Below are 24677 nucleotides of genomic sequence, written 5' to 3'. Positions count from 1 at the left end.
TTAATTTTGTATACCTTGTCAACGCAGTGCAGCAGCTAGCAGACCTAGAGCAGGCCATCTCGCGTGCTCATTGGCTGCCCTGCGGGCAACTGCTGCAGCCTACCAGTGAGCCCGGCGTGACGTCACGCTCAATGAAGGGCGCCCGCGCCTTTATAGCGTCACAGCCCACCAGATAGGCGTGGCTTAGCGTATAAAATAGGGGCTGTAGGCTGAATTCTCTGGTTTTTCGACGACTGAAGCGAAGTCGCTCGTGGCGCGAGCACGGCCGGTTACGCAATACTCGTTCCCTCTCTAGAGAGAACCGAGGTTACGTTAGTAACCGAGGATCGTTCTCTTATGAGAGGTTCTCTCGTATTGCGTAAGTTTAGCTTACGCTACAGGAACACTTTGTCAACACCGTGCGCGCCAGCATCCACATGAGACCCCGAGCTTGAGGGGAACCCCATAAGTGGAAAAAATAAGGTGGCCAGCCACGCGGGCCATCACTTGTACATAAGCACACATAGGGAATACAGAGCAGCGCGCCGGTATGTATAGTCATATGGCACATACCCTACTTAGTGCAGCTCAACCAGGAGAGCTGAGTCATGAAAGTGATCTGAGCAGGAGATCTGGGCAGAATACACCTCTTTTTCAGACTGACAACAGTTTAGCCTGCAAGGCAGGAACTTCTAGGTTATAAAACCTGACAAAGGTAGACGGGGAGCTCCAGCCCGCCGCTACACATATGTCATGGATAGAAATTCCACTGGACCATGCACCCGACGAGGCCACGCCTCTCGTGGAATGAGCCCTGATGCCCAGAGGGCATTGCAGACCTTTTGACGCGTAAGCTGCCGCTATAGCGTCCACTATCCATCTGGACAGGCTCTGTTTCGAGGAGGCGAGCCCCTTGGCGCGCCCACCAAACGAAACGAAAAGCTGTTCCGAACGCCTGAAGGAGGCGGAGCGCATAATGTAAAATCTCAGCGCTCTGACAGGGCAGAGGAGATTCACATCACTTTCGCTGTCAGATGCTGGGAGAGCTGACAGCGAAATAACTTGCGCTCTGAATGGAGTGCCCATCACTTTAGGGACATAACCATGTCTAGGTCTGAGCATGACTTTAGAGTCATTTGGTCCGAACTCAAGACACGACGCGCTGACAGACAGCGCGTGCAGATCCCCTACACGTTTTACTGACGACAATGCAGTCAGAAAAACGTTTTTTAGTGATAGATATTTCAACCCCACGGAGTCTAGTGGTTCAAATGGAAAAGCTTTCAGGGCCTCGAGGACCAATGAAAGATCCCACATGGGAACCGACGGCGGGCGCGGCGGATTCATCCTTCTAGCTCCTCTAAGGAAGCGGATGACCAACTCATGTCTTCCCAGTGACTGGCCGTGCGTCGATTCCGCGAACGCTGCCACGGCCGCCACGTATACTTTGAGCGTGGATGGGAATCTTCCCTTATCCAACAGCTCTTGTAGGAAGGTGAGCAGCTGCGCCACCCCGCATGTCCGCGGGTCCAGACCTCTGTCGGTGCACCATCCAGAGAACACCGACCATTTAGACGCGTAGAGCCTTCTCGTGGAAGGGGCTCTAGACTGCGTGATCGTGTTCATCACTCCTTCTGGCAGGTGAACGAGTACCCGTTGATCAACCATGCATGCAGAGACCAGCGCTCTGGATGGGGAAGCCAGATCGTGCCGCGAGCCTGAGAGAGGAGATCTGCCCTCACCGGAATCGGCCACGGAGCTGTATGTGACAGCCGTGCCAGTTCCGGGAACCAAGTCTGATTCTCCCAACGCGGGGCTATGAGGAGCACCGAGTGGCACATTTCCCTGATCCTCTTGATCCGGAGGGAAAGCATATAGCGGGAGGCTGGGCCAAACCTGGGCCAGCGCGTCCTCGTCCTTCGAGAAGAACGTCGGGCATTGAGCGTTGTCTTTTGACGCAAACAGGTCGACTTCCGCTCTGCCGAATAGGCGCCACAGTTTCTGGACCGTTTGGGGGTGCAGGGACCATTCCCCTGGGGGAACATTGTCCCTGGACAGTTTGTCTGGGCCGTCGTTCAAATGGCCAGGCACATGCGCCGCCCTCAGCGAGCGCAGGTTCATCTGTGACCAAATAAGGAGAGGTTCGTCAGATTGCAGAGATTTCTGGATCTGACACCGCCCTGACGGTTTACATAGGATACCACAGATGTGTTGTCCGAGCGGACAAGAACATGCTGGTCCTGTATGAACGGGAGGAAGCACTTCAGCGCGTTCTCGACCGCTATCATTTCCAGACAGTTTATGTGAAAACCCTTCTACTGGTCTGACCACTGGCCAAAGGCCGGTCTGCCCACGAACAGCGCGCCCCAACCCGAGTTGGACGCGTCTGTCGAGATGACCTTCCGATAAGAGATGGTTCCCATCATTACTCCCTGCTGGTACCAGTCGGCCACTAACCAGGGCTGCAGAGCTGTTATGCAGGTCTGAGTCACTCTGATTTTCTGGCCGCCAGACACCCAGGCTCGGCGAGGCGCGCGAGCGTTCAACCAGCGTTGGAGCGGGCGCATGCGCAGTAGGCCCAGCTGGAGCACCGCTGCAGCTGATGCCATACAGCCCAACATCCTTTGAAATGTTTTCAAAGGGAGAAAGCTGCCCTTCTGGAAAGATGCGGCTAGGTGGCGAACACGGCGCGCGCGCTGTGTCGATAAACGAGCCGTCATGGTCACCGAGTCCAGTTCTATTCCTAAAAAGGAAATTGACTGGCTGGGCAGTAATGAGCTCTTGGTCCAGTTGACCGTGAGACCCAAGCTTTCCAGATGACTGAGAAGCACTGTTCTGTGAGATAGTAGTTCTGTCTCTGACTGTGCCAATATCAGCCAATCGTCCAGATAGTTCATTATGCGCAGCCCCTGACTTCTCAGGGGGGCGAGCGCCGCGTCCATGCACTTTGTAAATGTACGGGGTTCCAGGGACAGGCCGAACGGCAGGACGGTGTATTGATATGCCTGACCGTCGAAGGCGAATCTCAAAAATTGCCTGTGACGGGGTACTATCTGAATCTGAAAATAGGCATCCTTCAGATCTAGAGAAATAAACCAGTCCCTCGGGCGAATGTGCGCGAGGATTTTCCTGCTCGTAAGCATTTTGAACGGTCTTTTTGCAAGCACTTTGTTCAAATATCTCAGATCTAGGATAGGTCTGAAGGCTCCATCCTTCTTGGGTACGAGAAAATATCGGCTGTAAAAGCCTGACTCGCTCAGAGAAGGCGGTACCTTTTCTATAGCCCCTTTGCACAGCAGCTTTGCTATTTCTGCGTGAAGTAGGTGTGCTACTTCCGCATTCACTATCGTCGCGGTCCGGGCTTGAAAGCGCGGGGGACGGCGAATGAATTGAAGTGTATAGCCCTGCTTTATTGTGCTCAACACCCATTCTGAAATCCCTGGGATAGTTTCCCACGCAGCTATGTGAGTCGCTAGGGGGCGAATGGCCTCCGGGTTCAGACCGCCGCCATTTGCGGGCTTGTGAAACTGAGCCGGAGCCAAGAGCGTGGCGCGCGCGCTCTCGGTTCTGGGCAATGGCCGCTCGCTGACAGCCGAAACCGGCTGACTTATGTGAGATGTCCCGATCATAAGGGATGGGGAACATACTTTTACCACACTTTGACGCGGGAGCAGCGCTCTGGGCGGAAGAGCTCTCTGTAAGCGTGAGCGCGCGCACGCGGGCACGACACTTACAACTGTATCTGACGCCTCGATCATAATAGATGGGGAGCGCTTTATTAACGCCCTGTGTTTTGTGATAACACTTAAACGCGCAGGCGGGGCCCGGGGGGCGAGACTTAAGTTCATAACCTGCTTCTTTGATCGTGTAACAGAGCGGGCAGATAGTGGGCACAGACCTGTGGACACATTTCTTACATTCAACACTCGAGCGGCTTTTCTGCGCTTTATGAGAGTGTGCTCTGTGAGTGACACGGGATTTGGGGTGCTTATGTGTAGGGGTGAACACTGGGGCGTGGGCACATTCACTACACTTAAAACACTGACGGCGTGAGCCCGACCAGACATTATACTCTTTTTGAGATTTCTCTGGGTCGCCGTGAAAACGGCGTTTGTGTGCAGGCGAGAGGGTGGATAAACCGGCTTGTTGGCTGCTAGTTGAACCACTGCAGTAGCCTATTCGAAAGGGGACTGACAGGGAAATGAACTTTGACGGCGGTCCGGCCGCAGCGGGACACGCGCGTCTTTTCTCTCTCGCTGTTAGGAGGACTTCGCGTGCTCGGACTTCAGCGTGATTCTTTGCCGAGGCCCTCTGGGGGGCGGCGGTCTGTGACGGCTGTCTGAGCGCGATCTAGGGCGGCCGCCCTGACGTCGCTGCGAAGGCTGAGGCTGTGCTTGACGCTGGGTGCTGGTTCGCACAGGAGGCTGGCTTTGTCTCTCGCGAGAGCGGCCTGTGGCAGAACTCGAGCGTCGCGGCAGGAAGAGGTTCATGGCCTGCGTGGTCTTTTGTACCACAGAGAAGCGGTCAACAATCCCGTTCACCGCTGGGCCGAAGAGACCAGTGGGGGAAAGCGGCGCGTTCAGAAAGGTGGCTCGCTCAGTTTCCCTCATATCCGCAAGCGTTAACCAGAGGTGCCTCTCGGTCAACGCGGCCATGGCTCGTCCGATGGCTTGGGCTGCGGCTTTGGTGGCGCGGAGAGAGAGATCCGTCGCGCTTCTCAAATCCGTAACTGCAGCTGGGTCCCGGCCCTTCTCATCCCATTCATGGAGGAGGTCGGCTTGCAGGATCTGAAGCACAGCCATCGAGTGTAGAGCAAACGCGGCCTGGCCGGAGGCGGCATAAGCGCGGCCGACCAAGGCGGAAGTGGCTCTGCAGGCTTTAGACGGGAGGGCTGACCGTGACCGCCATCTCGCGGAGGGCGGGCAAAGTTGCGCTGTGACTGCCTCTTCCACAGGGGGAATCGCTGTGTACCCTTTCTCGGCGGCGCCGTCCACTCGGGAGAGCGACGCGGAGGCCTGTGACTGAAGTCTAGTAGAAAACGGTGTATTCCATGACTTCGTCAGCTCCGCATGAAGTTCCGGCAGGAATGGAGCGGGCCTTGTTTCTGAAACTGCGCGGCGGCGACTTTGAAGGAAGCAGCCGTCGAGCCTGTTCGGCGCGGGTTCCTTAGGCAGCGACCACTCGAGCCCGAGACGGTCAACAGCTTGCGTCAGCAGGCGCATAAGTTCCGCGTCAGCTCCAGCGCGGGTACGAGTGGATTCCTGGATTGACGAGGAGGCGGAGTGAAGCGATCATTCCTCGCTGTCTGATGCCAGGATAGAGCAGCAGTCTCTTGTGACGTGTCCCTCGGACTCATCCTCCGAAGCGGCGGCAGTGAGGCTCGCAAGCGGCAGCTGCGCGTCGGTGAGGAGAGGTGGGGAAGGCGAGAGCGAGGCTCGAGGGAGGTTCTCCGGCGAGCGCGTCGCTGTGGCCACAGGTTGCGGCTGTCTCAGGGTACGGCGCTTCTTTCTGCGCAGTACCACAGGGGGCGGAGTGACTGCTGTGGTGTTGAAAGCTTCGAGTCGAGCCCGCAGGGTCGACAGCGGAAGCTCCTCACAGAGCTCGCAGCCCCCGGACGCGAGGGCGAGCTCTGCGTGTTCCAGGCCCAGGCAGAGAGCGCAGATCAGGTGGCGGTCTCCGGCGCTGAGCGGGGCTTTACACGAGCCACAGGAAGTGCGAGGCATCTTTAAAAAGACGCTCGCTGCTCTTTTAGAATAATAAGCAAAAAAGGATACGTCGCCGGATAGCGTAGCTCGCACGGATGGCTGAAGGTGGCGAAGACGGCCGGCTTCCTCAGCGCTGTCCTAGGCTGGCTGTTCGCTGTTCGACGGCGGCGGTGGCTTCTCTCAAATCCAGCGATGCGAAGAGCTCGCTGAAGAGTCGAAAAATCAGAGAATTCAGCCTACAGCCCCTATTTTATACGCTAAGCCACGCCTATCTGGCGGGCTGTGATGCTATAAAGGCGCGGGCGCCCTTCATTGGGCGTGACGTCACGCAGGGCAGCCAATGAGCACGCGAGATGGCCTGCTCTAGGTCTGCTAGCTGCTGCACTGCGTTGACAAGGTATACAAAATTAAGGATAATTTTTTGGCTTCAGTATCTCGAGAAGATGAATCTTTCCCGTAGCGTAAGCTAAACTTACGCAATACGAGAGAACCTCTCGTAAGAGAACCATTCTGCCATCAGCACTGTTCTCTTGTCCTGAATACTGCAAGCCAAAATTTACAATCAAAACGAGTTTTGATGTACATGCCACCTGCATAGTTACTCTTCAATCTCAAGACCGTTCAGTCCAATGGCAGACAAGCACTAATTTTCTGGATGTTGAAATACTTTCTCCTATGCCAGCTTCATATACAGATAGATACTAAGTTAGTATAAAGCAAGTTTTTAAAGAAACTGTTGGCTTTGTGATACTATCAAAACTGTGGCACTATCAAAATCAAGAGGCCTTTACCACAAAGTTTAGGTTTGGCTTAGGTTTTAGCCAAACCTGGATTTTCTGTACCACAAAGGTGGAAAGGATTTTTCTGATGTCCATCCCCAGAGCAGGGGCGGAGCGGGGGGGGTGGCTAATTGGGCTTAAGCCCCGAATGGTTTGTCAAAAGCCCCGAATCTTTTAGGTTTTTTAAAATAACTTCAACTTTGTTTAATTTCCTCTCAGAATTTCTGATGGAGCGGCAAAAAATTAAACAATGTGCGTGGTGGCGGACGGTAATGCATTGCGCATCACTCAGCTTGTTTGCCAACTGCCAATAAAAACTAACGAAGAAGAATATAAATTAATCTTCTTCGCCGTTGTCATCAGGGGTTGGCCGCTTGCGGGCTGTTGTATGTTTAAACCGGCGTCGTAGCGAGCTTACTGGCTAACCGGCTGAAGTTATTATGGACATCATAAAGTTTTTTTTATACGGAACACTAACAGTAAACCTCACCGGCCGGAGAGAGATTCAGAAGCAGCGTCAGACGAACCGCGGACAAGTGTTACATGTGAATCTGCTGTTGTAGGCCTAACACTTGAGTTAAGTGATGACAACAATTCCAAGTACAGATGCATCAATATTGTCAATAAGTTATTTTTCCCCCCATACTTTAATTTAAAAAGTAAATCTTTAATATATTCTAGATTCATTACATAAAAAGTTAAATATTTCAAGCCTTTTATTGTTTTAATCATGATGATGGGCTTACAGCTCATGGAAATCAAAACTCCAGTACGCCTATCTCAAAATGTATTAGAATTTTAGAACAAAGAATTTTTTAAACGACCTGACAAGATCTCTAATCAGCTAATCAACTCAAAACACCTGCAAAGGTTTCCTGAGAATTCAATCTGTCAGTTTTGTTCTGGTGGTGCAGCACAATGACCTTTTCCACAATATTAAATTTTTTTGAGATGCGCCTGTAATAATGTAATAAACATATTAGTATTTACATAATTAAAGGAATTGTTATGGTGAACAGTGATAATGAATAAATGGTAGCAGCAGAGTATTGCTAATTAAATGAATATCACTGTCCACAATTTTATATGTAAGCTTTTTGGGCAACGCATCATTAATTTACTGTAACATATTGCACAATATCATCAATATTTAATGCAGCAATTCTGAACAAAAAGTATACGTATTTAATAATAAGACACAGGTCTTTGGAACTTTTATTGCACACATGAGACTTAAATTATTCTCAGCGAGTTATGGTGGCGTTTTGGCCCCAGTCTAAAAGGGCTGCTATATAAGTTTTACACGCCACCAGATACCACTGTGTTCCCTTTCGAAGGGAACTCAACAATACGTCAACGACGTTAAGGGGAACGCCTCAGGCGTGACAGGTGTCTGAAATCACTATCAAATCACGTCAATCATATTGACCGGCGACAGCCCGTGAATCATTAGCGTGAATGATTAACGTGCGACCTGGAAGTATAAAAGGGCGCCTTGCAAACAAGACAAACCATCTCATCGTCTTCAGGGACTGTCTGTTTGAAAACGCCACTCAATGAAACGGTAAGAAAATGAAATGTACAGCACACGAGTGTGTTTTTTCCTGCCTGGGAGAAGAGCGCGCACGAGAGGTTTACGAGGGAATCCTCTGTGTGAACTGTGAGCGTTTTTCTCTGAAAATGCTCCGCTCTCGTCTGGCCCTCTTCTCGAGTGAAGGGGGTTCAACGTCTGGTCCGCGTGGTCCCGCTCGTGCCGAGGCAGAGCGGCGACTTGTATCATGGGCTTCCAGATAGAGCTCATCGATCATCTTGAGAGTCCTGTAAACCTCTCAAATGATTCGACGGCTGACGAGGGCGAACTGCAGGCACCAATGGTTTCCTGCAGTTGCTGCTCTTCAGGACGAGCAGGAGATGGCTGAGGAGGTTTATAATCAGGTAGATCCTGAACCCTCTCAGCCACCCTGCCCCCTGTATGCACACCTGGTGGATGTTGTGGAGCGCGCCGCCAACAGGCTGTAGCTGCCATGGCGACGCGCTAGAGGAGAGACCGCTCGCGGTAGGCTTGGCGATCGGTTTCTCCCCTGCCATACACCACCAGCTCAGGTGAGCCTTCCATTCCTTCCTGATCTTCACACGGAGATCGAGAGGGCATGGAAGAGCCCATACTCTGCCCGTATTCACCGACATCAGCGGGTTAATTTCGCTGATGTTGAGGGGATCGCAGAGCATGGGTATGTGTCGATGCCGCCCATTTGACGAGTCGTTTGCGAACTATCTCGTGTCTGGGCAGGCGTCGACACTGAGAGCTCCAACCCTGCCATCCAAACTGCTAAAGTCAACAGCACGTTTGAATGGCAGAGCATACACGACAGCGGTTCAGGCTGGTGCTTCCCTGCACACTATGGCGGTGCTGCAGGCATACCAGGCCGACCTGCTGCAGGATCCTGCATACCGCTGAGATCCGGTTCCACACCCAGGCAGGCGGGAGGGCCTGGCCCTTCACGGTCCGAGGACCGTAGACAGGGCCAGAGAGCCAGTGTCGCCTCTCGTGCGCCCCCTCCGTGGAGGAACAGGGCGCAGAAGAGGCGTGACTCCCGCAAGAAGAGGGATCTGAGGGAGGTTATCCAGCACAAGCGCACACAGTGTCGCTGATGGATAATCTCCCTGGAGGGCTTCATTAAAAAGAAATCCAGCCCTCTCCTCTCTTCTGACTCCCCAGACGTTCATTACATCAGGCCTGGGGCTGGGCCTATGATAATAACGATGTTCCAATGGCCCGCCTAGGCTTGGCTAGTAGAAACGCCTCTTTCAGGCATGTAAAGTGGTGGACCCCAGGGTCATAAAGAACTATCTGGCGAGTCTTCACTCCGCACGCCGCAGGTGAGCTGACTGGTCTTTTAAGAGTAATTTTTTGTGAATTAAAATTCCGAGATGTATCTCTCTACAGACCTCGTTCCCTGTATAGAGCTATGGGGTCATGTCAAGGTAATAAGGTAAGAGAAGTTTCCTGGATCATTAGGGCCCTGAAGTTCCCCGTTAGGTGGCCAGAACGATAACTATGTTAGCCTTCGGGCTGTTAGCCACCTCAGGGTAGAGTAGTTGGTCTCTCTCTTAGAATTTTTTACTTAGAGTGTTGACTGACGCTAGAGCTTCAGATAGATCTTATGTCCGCCCCACGGGTCCGTTGACTTCTTCCTGAGTATTTCGCCCCTTGAGCTCTGTTTGGGTTTCATTAGGCTGAGCGATTCTGCAGCCCTTTGTATGGAATAATACAGACTATATTCTTTAGTAAGGCTGTGGCTCCTCCGAGCCCTCAGATTGATCTATGCTTGCAGGCTGGCCCTCACCAGGGCCACCTCTGTAGCTGGCCTAGGCTGTGCCAGGGATAATAGAGGCGCTCTGCTAAAAAATTTAGTATTTCTTCCTCTGACCCTTCACTTTGTGAATGTTGGTTTCTAGCATCCCTGTATAAACAGCCTCCTCCCGTGGGAGTCGTTAGGCCAAGGCCCGCCCCCTTCTCTGCATTCTGGGGTGACTAGAGTAATGCAGCGTGGTGCAGAGGATGGTTTGTAAGGACATGGTAGGCCTCAAACAGGCCTCCGTGGTATATATGTCTTTATTGAGCAGGGTTAGGCCGTCTTTCGCTTCACGAGGAAGACTGGGTTTCCTGCCCGACCCTGCCATGCAGAACTGGCCTACGGATTTAGGCCGCCAGTTTAGGCTTCACTCACCTCGCTGAGCTACTGCTCGAGCGCTAGGTTGTAGGTGGTTGGCTTTCATTCAAGCCCCACTCCCCTAGGTTGGGCACAGATACATTTCTGTCACCCCTAGAGCCGCTGGCAGGCCCGCACCCTGGTAACCTCAGGGTGAGGTGTGAGTATTCCCCTGTGATACAGGGTAGGTCTGAGCACTTCACTCCCAGTTCTGTTTTATCCTACCTCGCACCACTATTGCTCGGGTCGAGAATGAAGTAAGCTTCACTTCTTCTTTGGTCGAAGTACGCTCCCCTGAAACCAGAGCATTGCCCTGAGCTGACGCCCATGCATAGATGGTAGGCCCCTGACTAACTGGGGCCTCCGTTGAGGCAGAGTGGCGTATGTTGTACTCCCCTTGTTTAAAGGGTGCTAGCTTTCTTGCGGAGTACACTGCCATGGGCAATGTGATTAGGCACCAGGATGCTGTAGGCGCTGGGTATACAGTTTTTCTGCCACGGAAGGCTGCACCATTAGGTAGTAGGCCTCAGCAGGCCTCCTTGATTGGACAGCCCCCCAGAGGGCACTGTAGGCCAGCTCACTTTACGTGGTTGGCCTTGGTGGTTCGGGCAGTTGACTCACTGATGGGTAGTAGGCCTTAAACAGGCCTCCTCGGAGGTGAGTCCCAACATTGTGGGACATACCTTATAGCGCTACTGGAAGCCAATTAGTAAATTATGCTGTGTAGTATGGTTTCCAACAGTGTACTTTATGGCAGAATATGACTTGCTATTAGCTAGTAGGCCCGACCAGGCCTCCCTGATAGGCGAGTCCCCAGCTGACTGGCCTTAGCAGGCCACCTTATTCTATCACCCTGACTCAGGGCTCAAAGCTACCAGTGGTTATCAGGTAGTAGGCCACTCAGGCCTCCCTGAAGGTGAATTCCCACTTAAGATGGTTATCAGTTAGTAGGCCCCACCCGGCCACCCTGAAGGCGAATTCCCACTTACGTTGGCTATCAGGTAGTAGGCCTCTCTGGGCCTCCCTGAATGTGAGCTCCCAAATATTGTGGCTGTCAGGTAGTAGGCCTCACCAGGCCTCCCTGAAGGTGAGTTCCCACATGCTGTGATTATCAGGTAGTAGGCTCCTCCATGCCTCCTTGAATGAGAACGGTCAGGTAGTAGGCCTCACCAGGTCTCCCTGAAGGCGAGTTCCCACAGATAGTGGTTACCAGGTAGTAGGCCTCACCAGGCCTCCCTGAAGGTGAGCTCCCCACATACTGTGGTTGTAAGGTAGCAGGCCTCACCGGGCCTCCCTTAAGGTGAGTTCCCACGTACTGTGGTTATCAGGTAGTAGGCCTCTCTTGGCCTCTCTGAAGGTGAGCATCTCACATACTGTGGTTATCAGGTAGTAGGCCTCTCTGGGCCTCCCTGAATGTGAGCTCCCAAATATTGTGGCTGTCAGGTAGTAGGCCTCACCAGGCCTCCCTGAAGGAGAGTTCCCACATGCTGTGATTATCAGGTAGTAGGCTCCTCCAGGCCTCCTTGAATGAGAACGGTCAGGTAGTAGGCCTCACCAGGCCTCCCTGAAGGTGAGTTCCCACAGATAGTGGTTACCAGGTAGTAGGCCTCACCAGGCCTCCCTGAAGGTGAGCTCCCCACATACTGTGGTTGTAAGGTAGCAGGCCTCACCGGGCCTCCCTGAAGGTGAGTTCCCACGTACTGTGGTTATAGGGTAGTAGGCCTCTCTTGGCCTCTCTGAAGGTGAGCATCTCACATACTGTGGTTATCAGGTAGTAGGCCTCTCTGGGCCTCCCTGAAGGTGAGCACCCCACATACTGTGGTTATCAGGTAGTAGGCCTCACGGGCCTCCCTGAAGGTGAATTCCCACTTACGTTGGCTATCAGGTAGTAGGCCTCTCCGGGCCTCCCTGTAACGTTCCCTAGTGGTGCTGGGTTTATGAAGCTAGTGGTCACTTGCTATCAGTTTCAGCTAGCCTTAATAGGCAGCTGCTGAAGGCGAGCTTGCGCCCTGGCTCGCTAAAGTGTTCATTCTCTGCTATTGGTTCCCTCCCGGAACCTTTTCTGCCTACAGCCTGGTTTGCCTACCAGGCAGACCTTGTGCTCCCCTCACCGAGGGTCTCTATGAGCATGCGGCTTCCTGAGTCTGGTCAGACGGTCGTAGGCCTCTCGTGAGGCCTCCCAGTTAGATCAGCCCTTAGGCCTTCACAGGCCTCCTCAGTGTTTTGAAACACAGACACTGGGTTGATCCATGGATCGAGTAGAGAACTCCCCTCGCTAGCAAGGGTTGAAAAGCACTATACTGAGTCATACTCTCCGGGATATCCCGTCTCTGAGATCCGGGCCGAGTGGTTCTCTGCCAGCTTCGCAGTCCCTCGGGTTGGCTGCCTTACTTAAGGCATTTGTCCAGAGGCTCTGTCTTCAGACAGACAGGATTTGGCCAGACTAAGTGTCTATGTACTGGCGCCAGGTCAGGCCGTCCTGGTGGCATTTCGGGGTGAGTACGTTCCCCTGAATAGTGACTGGCTGGGGTTCCCTTGGGTTCCCTAGCCACATTCCCTAGAAGGGACCCCTTCTAATTGGAAGCTGAGGTTTCAGGCCCGGAGCCGGCCCTGGTAGACCTTTCATTTAACCATGTTTATGGAGGTTTTTCTGTGAGGCTGTAGCTTGGGCTATGACCGTAGGGAATGCTGTCACTGACAGCCCAGTGTGACCTGAGGGTGAGTGGTTCTAGCGCTTCATTTGAAGTTGCTGGTTCTGACAGTTGTCACTGCCACTTGGCATGCACTCCCCTTAGCATGGCGGCGTTGGTATATCGTTCCCCATAACGTCGTTGACGTATTGTTGAGTTCCCTTCGAAAGGGAACGTCTCAGGTTACGACTGTAACCTATGTTCCCTGAGAACAGGGAACGAGACAATACGTCTCCCTGCCATGCCTCGGGGCTTGCCTACCGTACAGTCCCTTCAGACGATAAGGTGATTTGTCTTGTTTGCAAGGCGCCCTTTTATACTTCCAGGTCGCACGTTAATCATTCACGCTAATGATTCACGGGCTGTCGCCGGTCAATATGATTGACGTGATTTGATAGTGATTTCAGACACCTGTCACGCCTGAGGCGTTCCCCTTAACGTCGTTGACGTATTGTCTCGTTCCCTGTTCTCAGGGAACATAGGTTACAGTCGTAACCTGAGACGTTTTACCTATTTAGGCAAACTTAAAAATAGTCAGATAATGGTTGCCTCTTTTTAGTTGCCAGGGGTGAAAATGAGTCATCCTTAACATTTTTGGTGTTTTGGATTCACTACAGCTGGAGAACAATTACATACAAAATAGGTTGTAGACTCTACTCTGTGATTTTTTTTTTTTTTACTGAGTAGGCCTAACTATCATAATTTTCCCAGGTAGTGTATAGATTTTTAGGCTTTCTAATATCTCAAACAGCCTGAAAAATAGTGCATTTAGCTGACGTAAATGGGGAAAAAATCTCCAAGGGAGTATGCCCCTGCCTGGACCGCCCCTAGGTTTGGGCTAAGCCCTGAATGTTTACATCGTCTGGCTCCGCCCCTGCCCCAGAGTATCACCATTGCATGACTAAACTGTATTCAAGATAAGTAGATCACAAACAGACTTTGGACCAATCTATAATGCATGCCTATCCTTGTGCCTTTGTCTTATGTGGACTTTTAGTTTATAGTTTTGTTCCCTTATCGTTTCACCTGTTTCTTGTTAGTCTCATTATTCCATGCGCTTTTATAGCCCTTTTGTATCCAAAATCACATACTGTAACTTTTACCCGCTTCATTTGTACTTAATTTGGTTTGACATTTGCTTTAAGACCATTAAAAAAGTATGTTCTATATACTATGAATGTGTGTAGTATTAGACGTAATACATACGCCATTTTGTCACTGTCATGTGACCTACCACATCAGTTGTGTCACTTCAGCCATTCACAATTCCTCTCTCATGGGATAGTAAAGCGTCCAGTAGATTTGCACTACAGAATCTCGCAGGAAGTAGTTGGTCATTCAGTCATACCTTCTATTATATGAATACTATGAATTTGGGCATCACATACTTGGCTAACATACTGTATGATAACATACATATAGTTTGAAAGTGAGCATGTCTGGATGCAGGGTTTGTGTTTCCCCTGTTACTTGTCTGGTGTTGTTCATCCATGGATGTGTTGTTTGGTTGCTCTGTGATCTTTGCAGTACTGTTGTTATTTTATGAAATATTGCAATGACATCCTGTCTCACTCTGCGTGTCTAATTTTACCAATAATTACACAATCAGCTGTGAGCGCAATGATGCTGTAAATTCCCTGTGTATCTCTCACTTTAAAACATGCTTTACTGTGTTCATAATGATCATATTGTTCAAAATGACTTATAATTATTAACTTTATAAATATACAGTGGTAAAAATTTGAAGTGGATCAAAACCTTTCATCAATGTTTTAATTTTTTACAATACCTGTTCTTGTTTTAGGACAACTTTGATGAACTTTTTTGATCCACTTCAAGTGTTGACTACTGTAGTTGTGGTTTTTGGTCCTGTTTTCAGACTACAAGTGGCACTGAAAATAAAAACTTTAGATTTAAACAATATTGAAATAAATGAAATCAGTAAAAGCTGGAATGAGTGGCACCTCTCCTGCAAGCAGTTCCATGTCAGTAAGCAGTTTTTGAGTTTCTTCCTCCAGGTGTCCAGTATCTGCTCTCATCACTGCATACTTATTTCTCCAGCCTACAAACTGAGCCTGTTATAACACAGTGAGAATAACATACACTCTTGTTTAAACACAACATCCTCTGGGCATATGTTTCTCTAAGCGATGTGCAGTTTGAGTGTTGTTACCTGTAGTCTGTGTGCAGTGTAGTTGTAGTACTTTAATCTGTCGTTGGCAGCAGCTCCTGTAGAAATGTTCAGCACGCTGTTCCTCACTTGGTCCAGAGTTTTGTTGGACTGACGAATATCTCCAATCAGATTCCAAATACAAGCATCGCAGTCTGGGAGGTGGTAAGGGTTATTATTCATATTGATTTATAATATTTTTTAATGTTTATAAGATTTTCTGAACAATTCTCAGTTTTTAATTTGATCTAGATTTGTACTTGCTTTAAAGATAAAAATCTAAATGGTGCTTGTTTGTATAAGTTCTGGGGCTTCACCCTGGGCTCACTGCCCAAGAGGCTATTCCTCTATGATGCTTTGGTCCCTCTGGAAAATAATCATGTTTTTCAAATACTGTATATGATTTAATTTTTATTCATTTTATTTTTTACTCACATTATAAGTGAAGCTTAAGGAACATATTAACAAATTAAAAAAGCATGTCACAACCCCTTTAAATGGAAATAAAACGCCAGATTTTAAATGTGGACTTGGACTTTTGGATCCCTCGCTGTATATTGTTTGAACTATTTGAATTAGTGTTTTCTCTTATGTCATTGAACTCACTGATATTACACTCGCTGATTTGCGAGGCCTCAGGAAGACACTCTCCTGTGTGCATGTCACAATTCTCCTCTGGACAATTACATTCTGAGGAAGACAAACACACAGTACACATTTAGTCTATTATACATTAAAAAACACAATAGCACACATCCAAAGCAACTACACAACCCTGATCACAAACAAAAGACCTTTTCATACTTGAAACGGGTAAAGTTGTGATGAAACGGAAGTAGCGACAGATCTTCCATATTGTGAAGTGATATGCCTTAACCCAGGGTAAAAAGCGGTGCTAACCCCTAAAATAAATTAAAGATTCCTTTACTCGAGGTAAAAAGTGAGGTTTAGAGACAAGGTTTATAATGCAGTGAAAAGCCCTAAAGTACATTACACAACTGGGTCAACATATTACAAATTGATTTACACTCTTAATTCTAAGAAAGAGACACAAACTAAAACATTATATACATATTTGAGACACACCAGTGGTCATTAATACACAGCAGGGGTTCAACTGAAACATCTTTGAAAGAATCTGAACAAATTGACTGCATTTACTAGAAATAAACTTAAGCAAAGATGCCCTCATTTCTCTCTCATTTCCTATTTGATACACTGTTTTAACACACTGACATGAACTCAAAGCTTCCACGGGTCACAACTGGGGCTGGAATGTTGAGATGGAGGAGATGATGTCATGGGAAATAATGTAAATCCCTGTTCTTATGTGCAGGTGGCCAAGTGTGTGTGGGTGTGCAGATCCCTTAATGAAATCAGGAACGACGGGTTGTGAGAACAGCTGTTCAACTGTTCTGCTCAGGACAAGGACCTTTTGCATTCTCCCACCAGATTCACAGGCCAGATGGAAGGGGTATCGCAGTCAACAGGAAAACTGCCATGACGGTGCTGTTTAAAGTACTTAAAACTGTTGCTAAGTGAATATTTTATTGCTGATTGTCAACTGTTGACTACTTTCATTATAGAGGACTTTGGTGAGGTGTTGAGTTTGGTTTGATGAGTCTTTTTAAACAATGAAATATGGTTTTAAAAAAAAAAGGCTGTCACAGCCTTATATATGTAATTTAAAGAGAATAACTACTTCCACGTGTACATATTGAAAACAATTTTTTTAATATTTAATATTATTATTCTTTATTAGTATTCATAATCATTTGTAATCATTGTATTTTGTTAATCATAGTGTTCTTGAATATATGTGTGAGTGTGGGAGACAAGGAGTGTGTGTCCTGGAAGAGTTAGAGACATGGAATGTGTAAAATAAATAAAAGAGATCTCTTAGGAAAATAACTGGTGTCTGGTACCGTGAGTTAAACATCAAAGGGGAAAAAGCTTTTTTTTTATCTACAATATTGTATTGATAATGTGATGCATGTTTGTAATGAAACAGAATCTTTGATTCACTTCTCTTAGTATATGCACTGTCATATATGGAAGCAATTTTTGTAAAAGACAATAGGCAGTGAAATGTGCTGAACCTCCTCCAGCCGTGAATCAAGCCGTATGCGGTGTTAAACAGACTCACTCTTACAGCCGGATGTGCTGTAATCCCAGAATCCTGGCAGGCATCGCTCGCAGTATCGGCCTCCAGCCCCCGAGTGGCACTGGCAGCTGTGTGTGAGAGGGTGGCAGGTGCCACGCAGGGCAGCAGAGGCACATTCACACCGACGGCATCCCATACAGCTGCCAAAGCCAGAGTAACCCTCCTACACAATAAAAATGTGAAGATTCTAAAGAAATAGTGCATATTAAATCTGCTCAGTGAGCATATGTGTGTATTTGGGTTTACTGTATATGCATTTTAAGAAACAGAGACTGAATATGGAGTTTCTGGGCCAATACAAAAATAATCAACCACTTTTTAAGGCAGTTTCAAAAAACAATCATTTTACTTTTGTGTGTGAACCATTTCAACTGCCAGTGTTAGTAAATTAATTAAAAACAGACACTTGACACATTTAAAAGCAAAGACTTTACAACTATACGAAAATCATATCTATTACACTGTAAAATGTGAACGTGCAGTTGTTGCTTTAAGGAGGTATTTCTACCTGATTCTACCTACACATTCTAATTTTGTTCTTGCAATCTATACTTTAATCAGGTTTATGTAACATAAAACAAGGGAATGCTGTTTTAACTTAATTGAGTTACATTGACCCAACATACAACTCCCAATAAAGCTCAGGATGGACACATTCGACACATGCGCACCTGCTCCTTGCTCCTTGCGCGCGTTTTTCTGAGCACCAAAAAATGACAATTTAAACATGCAGTGAAAAATGATCTGTTGGGTATTTTGAGCAAGAACTTCACACACACACTCTGGGGACATCATAGACTTATTTTACATCTTGTGAAAAGGGGCATAATAGGGGACCTGTAATGTTCAGTTGGATATTTAGAGGAGTTTCTGTTATTGGATGTTGTGGTCACCATTGTGGGGAAGAGTAGCGCTGTCAATTGTTATTTTCACTTTTATGCAACTTAATGTGCATAATATCCAATTCACATCCAAATCACAATTTCTCATTAAAGCAAAATCTGCCGATCAGCAAGGAGCAGGTGCGCATGTGTCAAATGTATCCATCCTGAGCTTTATTGGGAATTGTATGTTGGGTTAATGTAACTCAATTAAGTTAAAATAGGATTCTCTTGTTTTATGTTACATAAACCTGATTGAAGTATAGGTTACAACAACAAAATTACAATTTGTTGGTAGAATCAGGTAGAAATACCTCCTTACAGCAACAACTGCACATGTTCACTTTTTACACTGTATGTTTCACACCATTTCACACCAAAATTTAAAGGGGTGGTAAAACAAATTTTTTCGAAGGCTTGATTGTGTTTGTGGGATGCACTGTAACATGTGTTCATGCTTCGTTTTTAAAAAATTCCATTATTTTTCAATATTTTACCTTTATTCTACACTGCTCTGTCCCTCCTTGTAAAAACGGTCTGATGGTTTCCGGGTTCTATATAGCCAGTCCCTCAAAAATACGCAATGGGCTCAGATTGGTTAGCTGGCCCAGTGTGTTGTGATTCGCTAACCGCCCAGTGCTTGTTTTTCGGAAACGTCACGCCCCTTAACTTTACCGGTAGTTTGTGCTTTGGTGTATTATAAACAATGGCATCAATCGGACCCAGAGAATGTTAGTGAAGATCATCGAGCAGAACCTGTTCAAGAATGGCTGTTAAACGACGTTTCAGAAAGGTTTGTTTTTTGTTGATGTTTCTGTTTCATTTCTTTTGAGATACGCTGCAATTAAATTGTACTAATTATTATAGTATTACAAAAAATAAGCTTCATATTCATAAACAAGAATTTCATATAATCGTTCTAACAAATTATACTAACTTTACAGTCCTCAAAGGGATTTTTTTTTGAGTAAAGACTGCGGATCTATAGTGATCGTTACTGACTGTATGGTCCCGATACTTTTGTATTTTTAGAACGATTGTAGCCAAATATCTGTCGCCAGAACTATTAACCCAAAACGAACACTAAACATTGGCATTGACGTTACTACAGTAAGTTAGCCAAATCAAACACAGAACAATGTTTAGCATGCCTGTAGATAAACAATACATAAATGCTCTAATCAAAGAATAATTAACACTAATTCCAAGTTCGCTGTTGAGATTTAAAAAAGTTTGTAACGTTAGGTTTGAATGAGCATTCAACAAGCTGGTTTGCAGAGCCAAACAGCTTGTCATTTGTTTATTTGCTTGCTGCAACGTACAATTAACAATACGAACTATTGCAGGAAAACACATCGACGAAAAATAAATCATATGGTAATAATTATGCTAACTCCCCCAACCCTAGGAAGGCTAAACAAAGTGAACCTGCAATCCGGATAAAAATAACAGCGTTTCGACGGCATTGCGGCAACAACAGCCTACTAACGTTATACCACAACATCTCTTCTCCAAAGCAAAAATGGCCTCGTCCCTATTTAGTATTCACAGAGGAGGGGTTTGTCATGTGGATGGAAGGAGAACCCAGGCGCAGACAGCAGATGACTCACAAAGGATTTATTAAGGATAAAAACAGAAAACAAAAACCCACGAGGGGGCAAAACAGACGAAACAAGGGATATAAGACTGACAAGGTAGTACTAGAAAAAGACTGAACAAGAAACAAACAATACGTCTTACAATACTAACAATGACTAGGCTACTAATAATGACTAGGCTTGACAGGATACTCACTAGTAACGTTTGGCAATGAACCGACAAAAGACAGCGAAACACAAGGGGATAAAATAGGGAGACTAATCATGACATGACAGGTGACACAGATAAAGCAATAATCATTAAATCAGGATAACAAGGGGGCGGGGTAAAGAGACGAGACAACACAAGCACATGACCAAAACACAAGGCCATGTGCTTGCACACAGAACATGGGTCTGTCATGATCCTGCCGCAATACTAGAAAAACACGGACATGATGGCAGAACCATGACAGGGTTTATGTGAATATTGGGGTTACTGACGTCAGCAACCCTGGAGGAATGTCGTGTAGTCCCTACCGGCCGTTTGCTGTAGTCCTTAGAAATTGATTACTTTAAAAGCAAATATCTCCCTTTGCTTTGAACTTTGAGCGTTGTAACTTTGCAGATGTTGTTTATGCTCAAACAGCAACATTACACACTAGCTAAAGTTAGAAAGTAAAATCGTGTTTTATCAACCCTTAAAAAAAAAACCTAGCTCAGTAGTTCCCTTTCAAGGGAACTTCGAGCTGCGTCAAACGCTGCGGGAACGCCCCTGCGTTGTGCGTCATGAAGCACGTATGGAATCAGCCCAATGGAGAGATGAAACGTCATAGGCGGGTGACGTCATCGACCAGGAAACTATAAAGCACCCCAAAAACACAAGCGCATTAGCTTCTGTGCTTTCAGTCGCGCTACATGTGAATCTGTCCCTGTGTGATATTGTCTGTCTTACATACCCTGCACCACACAAACAATTTATCCCTATATATATATATATATTGAGAGATTATGGCGGACGAACAGCAGTTTAGAAAGTGTGTTCCTCCCTGCTCGCGTTATTTAACGAGCGGGGATACACATGATCTTTGTGTTGTTTGTTTGGGAGTTCAGCATGCCCAGTTTGCTCTCGAGGGAGCAGACTGTGAGCATTGCGTGCGTTTGCCGTTAAGGACGCTCCTCTCCCGCCGATCGCTCTTTGAGGAGAGCGGTTTGGTGCGCGCTCCCCGCGGTTCGGGTCCTGCTTCTGCCGAGGCAGAGCGGCGGCGCTTATCGTGGGGATCGCAGATGGATCTCACAGCGGGGTTTGAGACGGGCTCTGCCTTATCTCTCCCTTCACCTGTGAGATCAAATGCCTCAGTCCCGGGTTCGGAAGCACGCGCTGCGGTTTCTTCCGCTCGGGCTGAGGCACCAATGCTGCAGCTATCCAGTTCTGAGGAACTTGATGTTGTTAGTGTTGAGGGAGATGTGGAGGATTCGCCACCCCACACTCCTGAGAGTGATGAGCTTATGGAGGTGTTAACAAGAGCTGTTGAAAAACTTAATATTGAATGGCCAGTGACTAGACAGGAGTCTGTTTCTAAATCAAAGTTGGATGAGAGATTTTTGCCGTCACGTGTGCAGCCTCCACGCCGGTGCCTGCCGTTTTTCCATGATCTCCACACCGAGGTGTCGAAATCATGGAGAAAACCGGTGTCATATAGAGTGTTTAGTCCCCAGACTTCAACATACGCTAATATTATGGGAGCCAAGGCTCATGGTTATGGTGCTTTGCCTCGTGTGGAAGAGACGCTTGCGAGCCATCTCTCCCCCGAAGCAGCATCATCTTTTAAGGCACCGGCATTACCCACCAAGCCTTTAAGAAACACTTCGGCTTTGGTGGGTAAAGCATATTCGGCAGCAGGTCAGGCTGCGTCATGTCTGCATACTATGTCAATCTTGCAGGCATACCAGGCTGATCTGCTAAGGGACATGAGTGAGAGTGAGGAGGTCAGTACTGACGTAGTTCGCGAACTGCGTCAGGCTGCTGATTTATCCCTGCGTGCCACCAGAGAATCGGCCAAATTAATGGGTCGTTCTATGGCAGCTCTGGTGGCCGCAGAAAGACATTTGTGGTTAAATCAGACTAATATTAAAGAGAGAGAAAAAGCTTTTCTTTTAGATGCTCCTCTTTCTCCCATGGGGTTGTTTGGTGATGCTGTGAATTCAGTTATCGATAAATTCCAAGAAGAAAAGAAACAAACTGCAGCTTTTAAAAAGTTTCTTCCCCTTAAAGTTCATGTCCCTGGGGCTGCTGGGCGGGAGCAGCCCCGGCCGTCTTCGAGCTCATCACATAGAGCGCAGCAGAGGCAGAGTGTCGCGTCTCGTGCTCCCCCTGCTGGACAGTGGGCTCAGCCGCGACACTCTCAGCCGAAGCCTTCTCCCAGTAGAACTGATCTGAGGACAGTTATATTGGCTAAGAAGGCTTCGGCTAAGAAGAAGTCCTGACGCCAAGCCGTTCAGGATGCTGAGGGTGGTCCCCACCGAGGCGGAAAGGTGTTCACCTCTTTTTACGGTGCCCATTCCTCCTCGGTGCCCTCAGGGGCTCGTTCTGCCAACCCCGCCTTTATGCCGGGGCACAGACGATCCCAGCGAGCGCTTTCCCGAGGGACGCTCGCTCCCTCTGAGGAGGGTCTCAGAGCGGTCAGACCAGTTGTTCCCTGCCGGTGCGCCGTTACAGGGCGCTGCGTCTGCTGCTCAAGTTACACCAGAGGCCAGTCTCGAGAGGCTGGTACCCTTAGTAGAATTTCTGGCAGAGTGGAAAAGCCTTCCAAAAATATCTCATTGGGTCCTGCAGACAGTAGAAAAGGGTTATGCTATCCAGTTCAGGTGTCGTCCACCAAAATTCAGAGGGGTTCTGCACACAGTGGTGGGCCCCGAGCAGGCTCTGGTATTGGAACAAGAGGTGAAAACGCTCCTTCAAAAAGAGGCTATAGAACGGGTTCCTCCTCCCAGTTTGGAGTCAGGTTATTACAGCCGATATTTCATCGTTCCAAAGATGGGGGGTTGCGTCCAATTTTAGACCTGCGCATATTGAATCGCTCGGTAGGGAAGCTAAAATTCAAGATGCTCACTATCAAGCAGATCGTGTCTCAAATCAGGTCCGAGGACTGGTTTGTCACGATAGATCTGAAGGACGCATACTTCCATGTGTCCATCCTTCCACAACACAGGAAGTTCCTGAGGTTCGCCTTCGGGGGCGAGGCGTACCAGTACAGGGTTCTTCCGTTTGGCCTAGCTTTATCTCCCCGCACTTTCACGAAATGCATGGATGCAGCACTAGTGCCTCTGAGGCTTCAGGGCATTCGTATTCTCAATTACATCGACGATTGGTTGATTTTAGCTCAGACCGAGCAGATGGCGGTTCGGCATCGAGATGTCGTCCTCGCTCATATCAGAAAGTTGGGGTTGAGGCTGAACGCAAAGAAAAGTGTATTATCTCCTTCCCAGAAGACCACTTTTCTGGGTGTCGTTTGGGATTCGGTATCGATGCGGGCGCGACTCTCTCCGACCCGCATCGCTTCGATTCTCTCAGCTGTGAAACAAGTGAAGCTAGGCCAGCTACTCACTGTCAAGCAGTTTCAGAGACTGTTGGGTCTGATGGCAGCAGCGTCCAACGTTATACCTTGCGGCCTGTTGTACATGAGACCGCTACAGTGGTGGCTCAGGACCAAGGGATTCTCCCCGAGGGGAAATCCGCTCCGCACGTTCAAAGTCACGCGGCGCTGCCTTCGTGCTCTGGTCATGTGGAGAGAAACTTGGTTCCTATCCAAAGGTCCTGTGCTGGGGGCTCTTTGTCGTCGCATAACGCTAACGACGGATGCTTCCCTCACAGGGTGGGGGGCGGTCATGAGTGGTCGCCCAGCCCAAGGTCTGTGGCAGGATCATCATCTTTCGTGGCACATAAATTGTCTAGAGATGTTGGCTGTGTTTCAGGCTCTGAAACACTTCCTAACAGACCTGAGAGGCCATCATGTGTTAGTTCAATCAGACAACACGTCGGTGGTCTCTTATATAAATCATCAGGGGGGCCTGCGGTCTCGCCGGCTTTACAAGTTGGCCCGTCAGATCCTCCTGTGGTCCCAAGGGAAGCTACTATCTCTGAGAGCAATGTATCTCCCTGGGCATTTGAATGTGGTAGCAGACTCCCTGTCGAGGCAGGGGCCGAGGCCAGGGGAATGGAGACTCCACCCCGAGGTGGTGGAGCTCCTTTGGTTGAGCTTCGGTCGCGCCGAGGTGGACCTATTCGCTTCCAAGGAGACCACTCATTGTCATCGGTGGTTCTCCATCACTCTTCCAGCCCCCCTGGGGTTGGATGCTATGGTGCAGCCGTGGCCGAGGTCACGTCTGTACGCCTTTCCCCCGATTGCTCTGTTACCAGGAGTTCTGGAGAGGGTCCGCCGGGACGGGGTCAGTCTACTACTAGTAGCCCCGTTCTGGCCGGCCCGAGTATGGTTTGCGGACCTGATTTCTCTCCTGGACGGTTCTCCTTTGGAGCTCCCGGTCAGGAGGGATCTACTCTCCCAGGCGGGGGGCACGATACTTCACCCCCGCCCAGAATTGTGGAAACTGTGGGCTTGGCCTCTGAGGGGGCCCAGCTCATAGACTCCGGTCTCTCAACCGAGGTTGTTGAGACCATTCTTAACTCCAGAGCTCCATCCACGAGGAAGCTTTATGCCTTGAAGTGGAAACTTTTCACTTCTTGGTGTGGAGAACACCTGCAGGACCCAGTTAACTGCCCAGTGGGTGCAGTGCTGGAATTCCTGCAGGAGCGCTTCTCCACAGGGTTATCCCCCTCCACACTAAAGGTGTATGTGGCGGCACTAGCTGCTTACCACGTCCCTTTCAGTGGAGTTTCTCTTGGGAGACACCCGCTTATAACTCGTTTCCTCCGTGGCACTTTGAGGCTGAGGCCAGCAGTTCGTACGAGGGTGCCGACTTGGGATCTGGCCATTGTATTAGAAGGGCTTTCCCTAGCTC

General features: G+C 48.5%; 1 protein-coding gene across 4 annotated transcripts in view; it reads right to left on the bottom strand.

Moving 5' to 3' along the window:
* lama4 (laminin, alpha 4) overlaps positions 1–24677 on the bottom strand; it is a 177204-nt gene that overhangs the window by 69798 nt on the left and 82729 nt on the right. For all 4 annotated transcript variants that reach the window (XM_077220211.1, XM_077220210.1, XM_077220212.1 and 1 more), the window contains 4 exons: positions 17183–17363; positions 15643–15726; positions 15040–15191; positions 14831–14941 (listed from right to left, as the gene is read on the bottom strand). In XM_077220211.1, coding sequence (XP_077076326.1) covers positions 14831–14941; positions 15040–15191; positions 15643–15726; positions 17183–17363 — 528 coding nt within the window. The remainder of the gene's footprint in view (positions 1–14830; positions 14942–15039; positions 15192–15642; positions 15727–17182; positions 17364–24677) is intronic.

This window comes from Siphateles boraxobius, unplaced genomic scaffold, assembly GCF_051911475.1.
Source record: "Siphateles boraxobius isolate OS27281-9 unplaced genomic scaffold, OSU_SipBor_1 8, whole genome shotgun sequence".
In the NCBI taxonomy this organism is placed as follows: Eukaryota; Metazoa; Chordata; class Actinopteri; order Cypriniformes; family Leuciscidae; genus Siphateles; species Siphateles boraxobius.
Note: the sequence above shows the minus strand (reverse complement) of the source record. Positions and strands in the feature narration are given on the sequence as shown.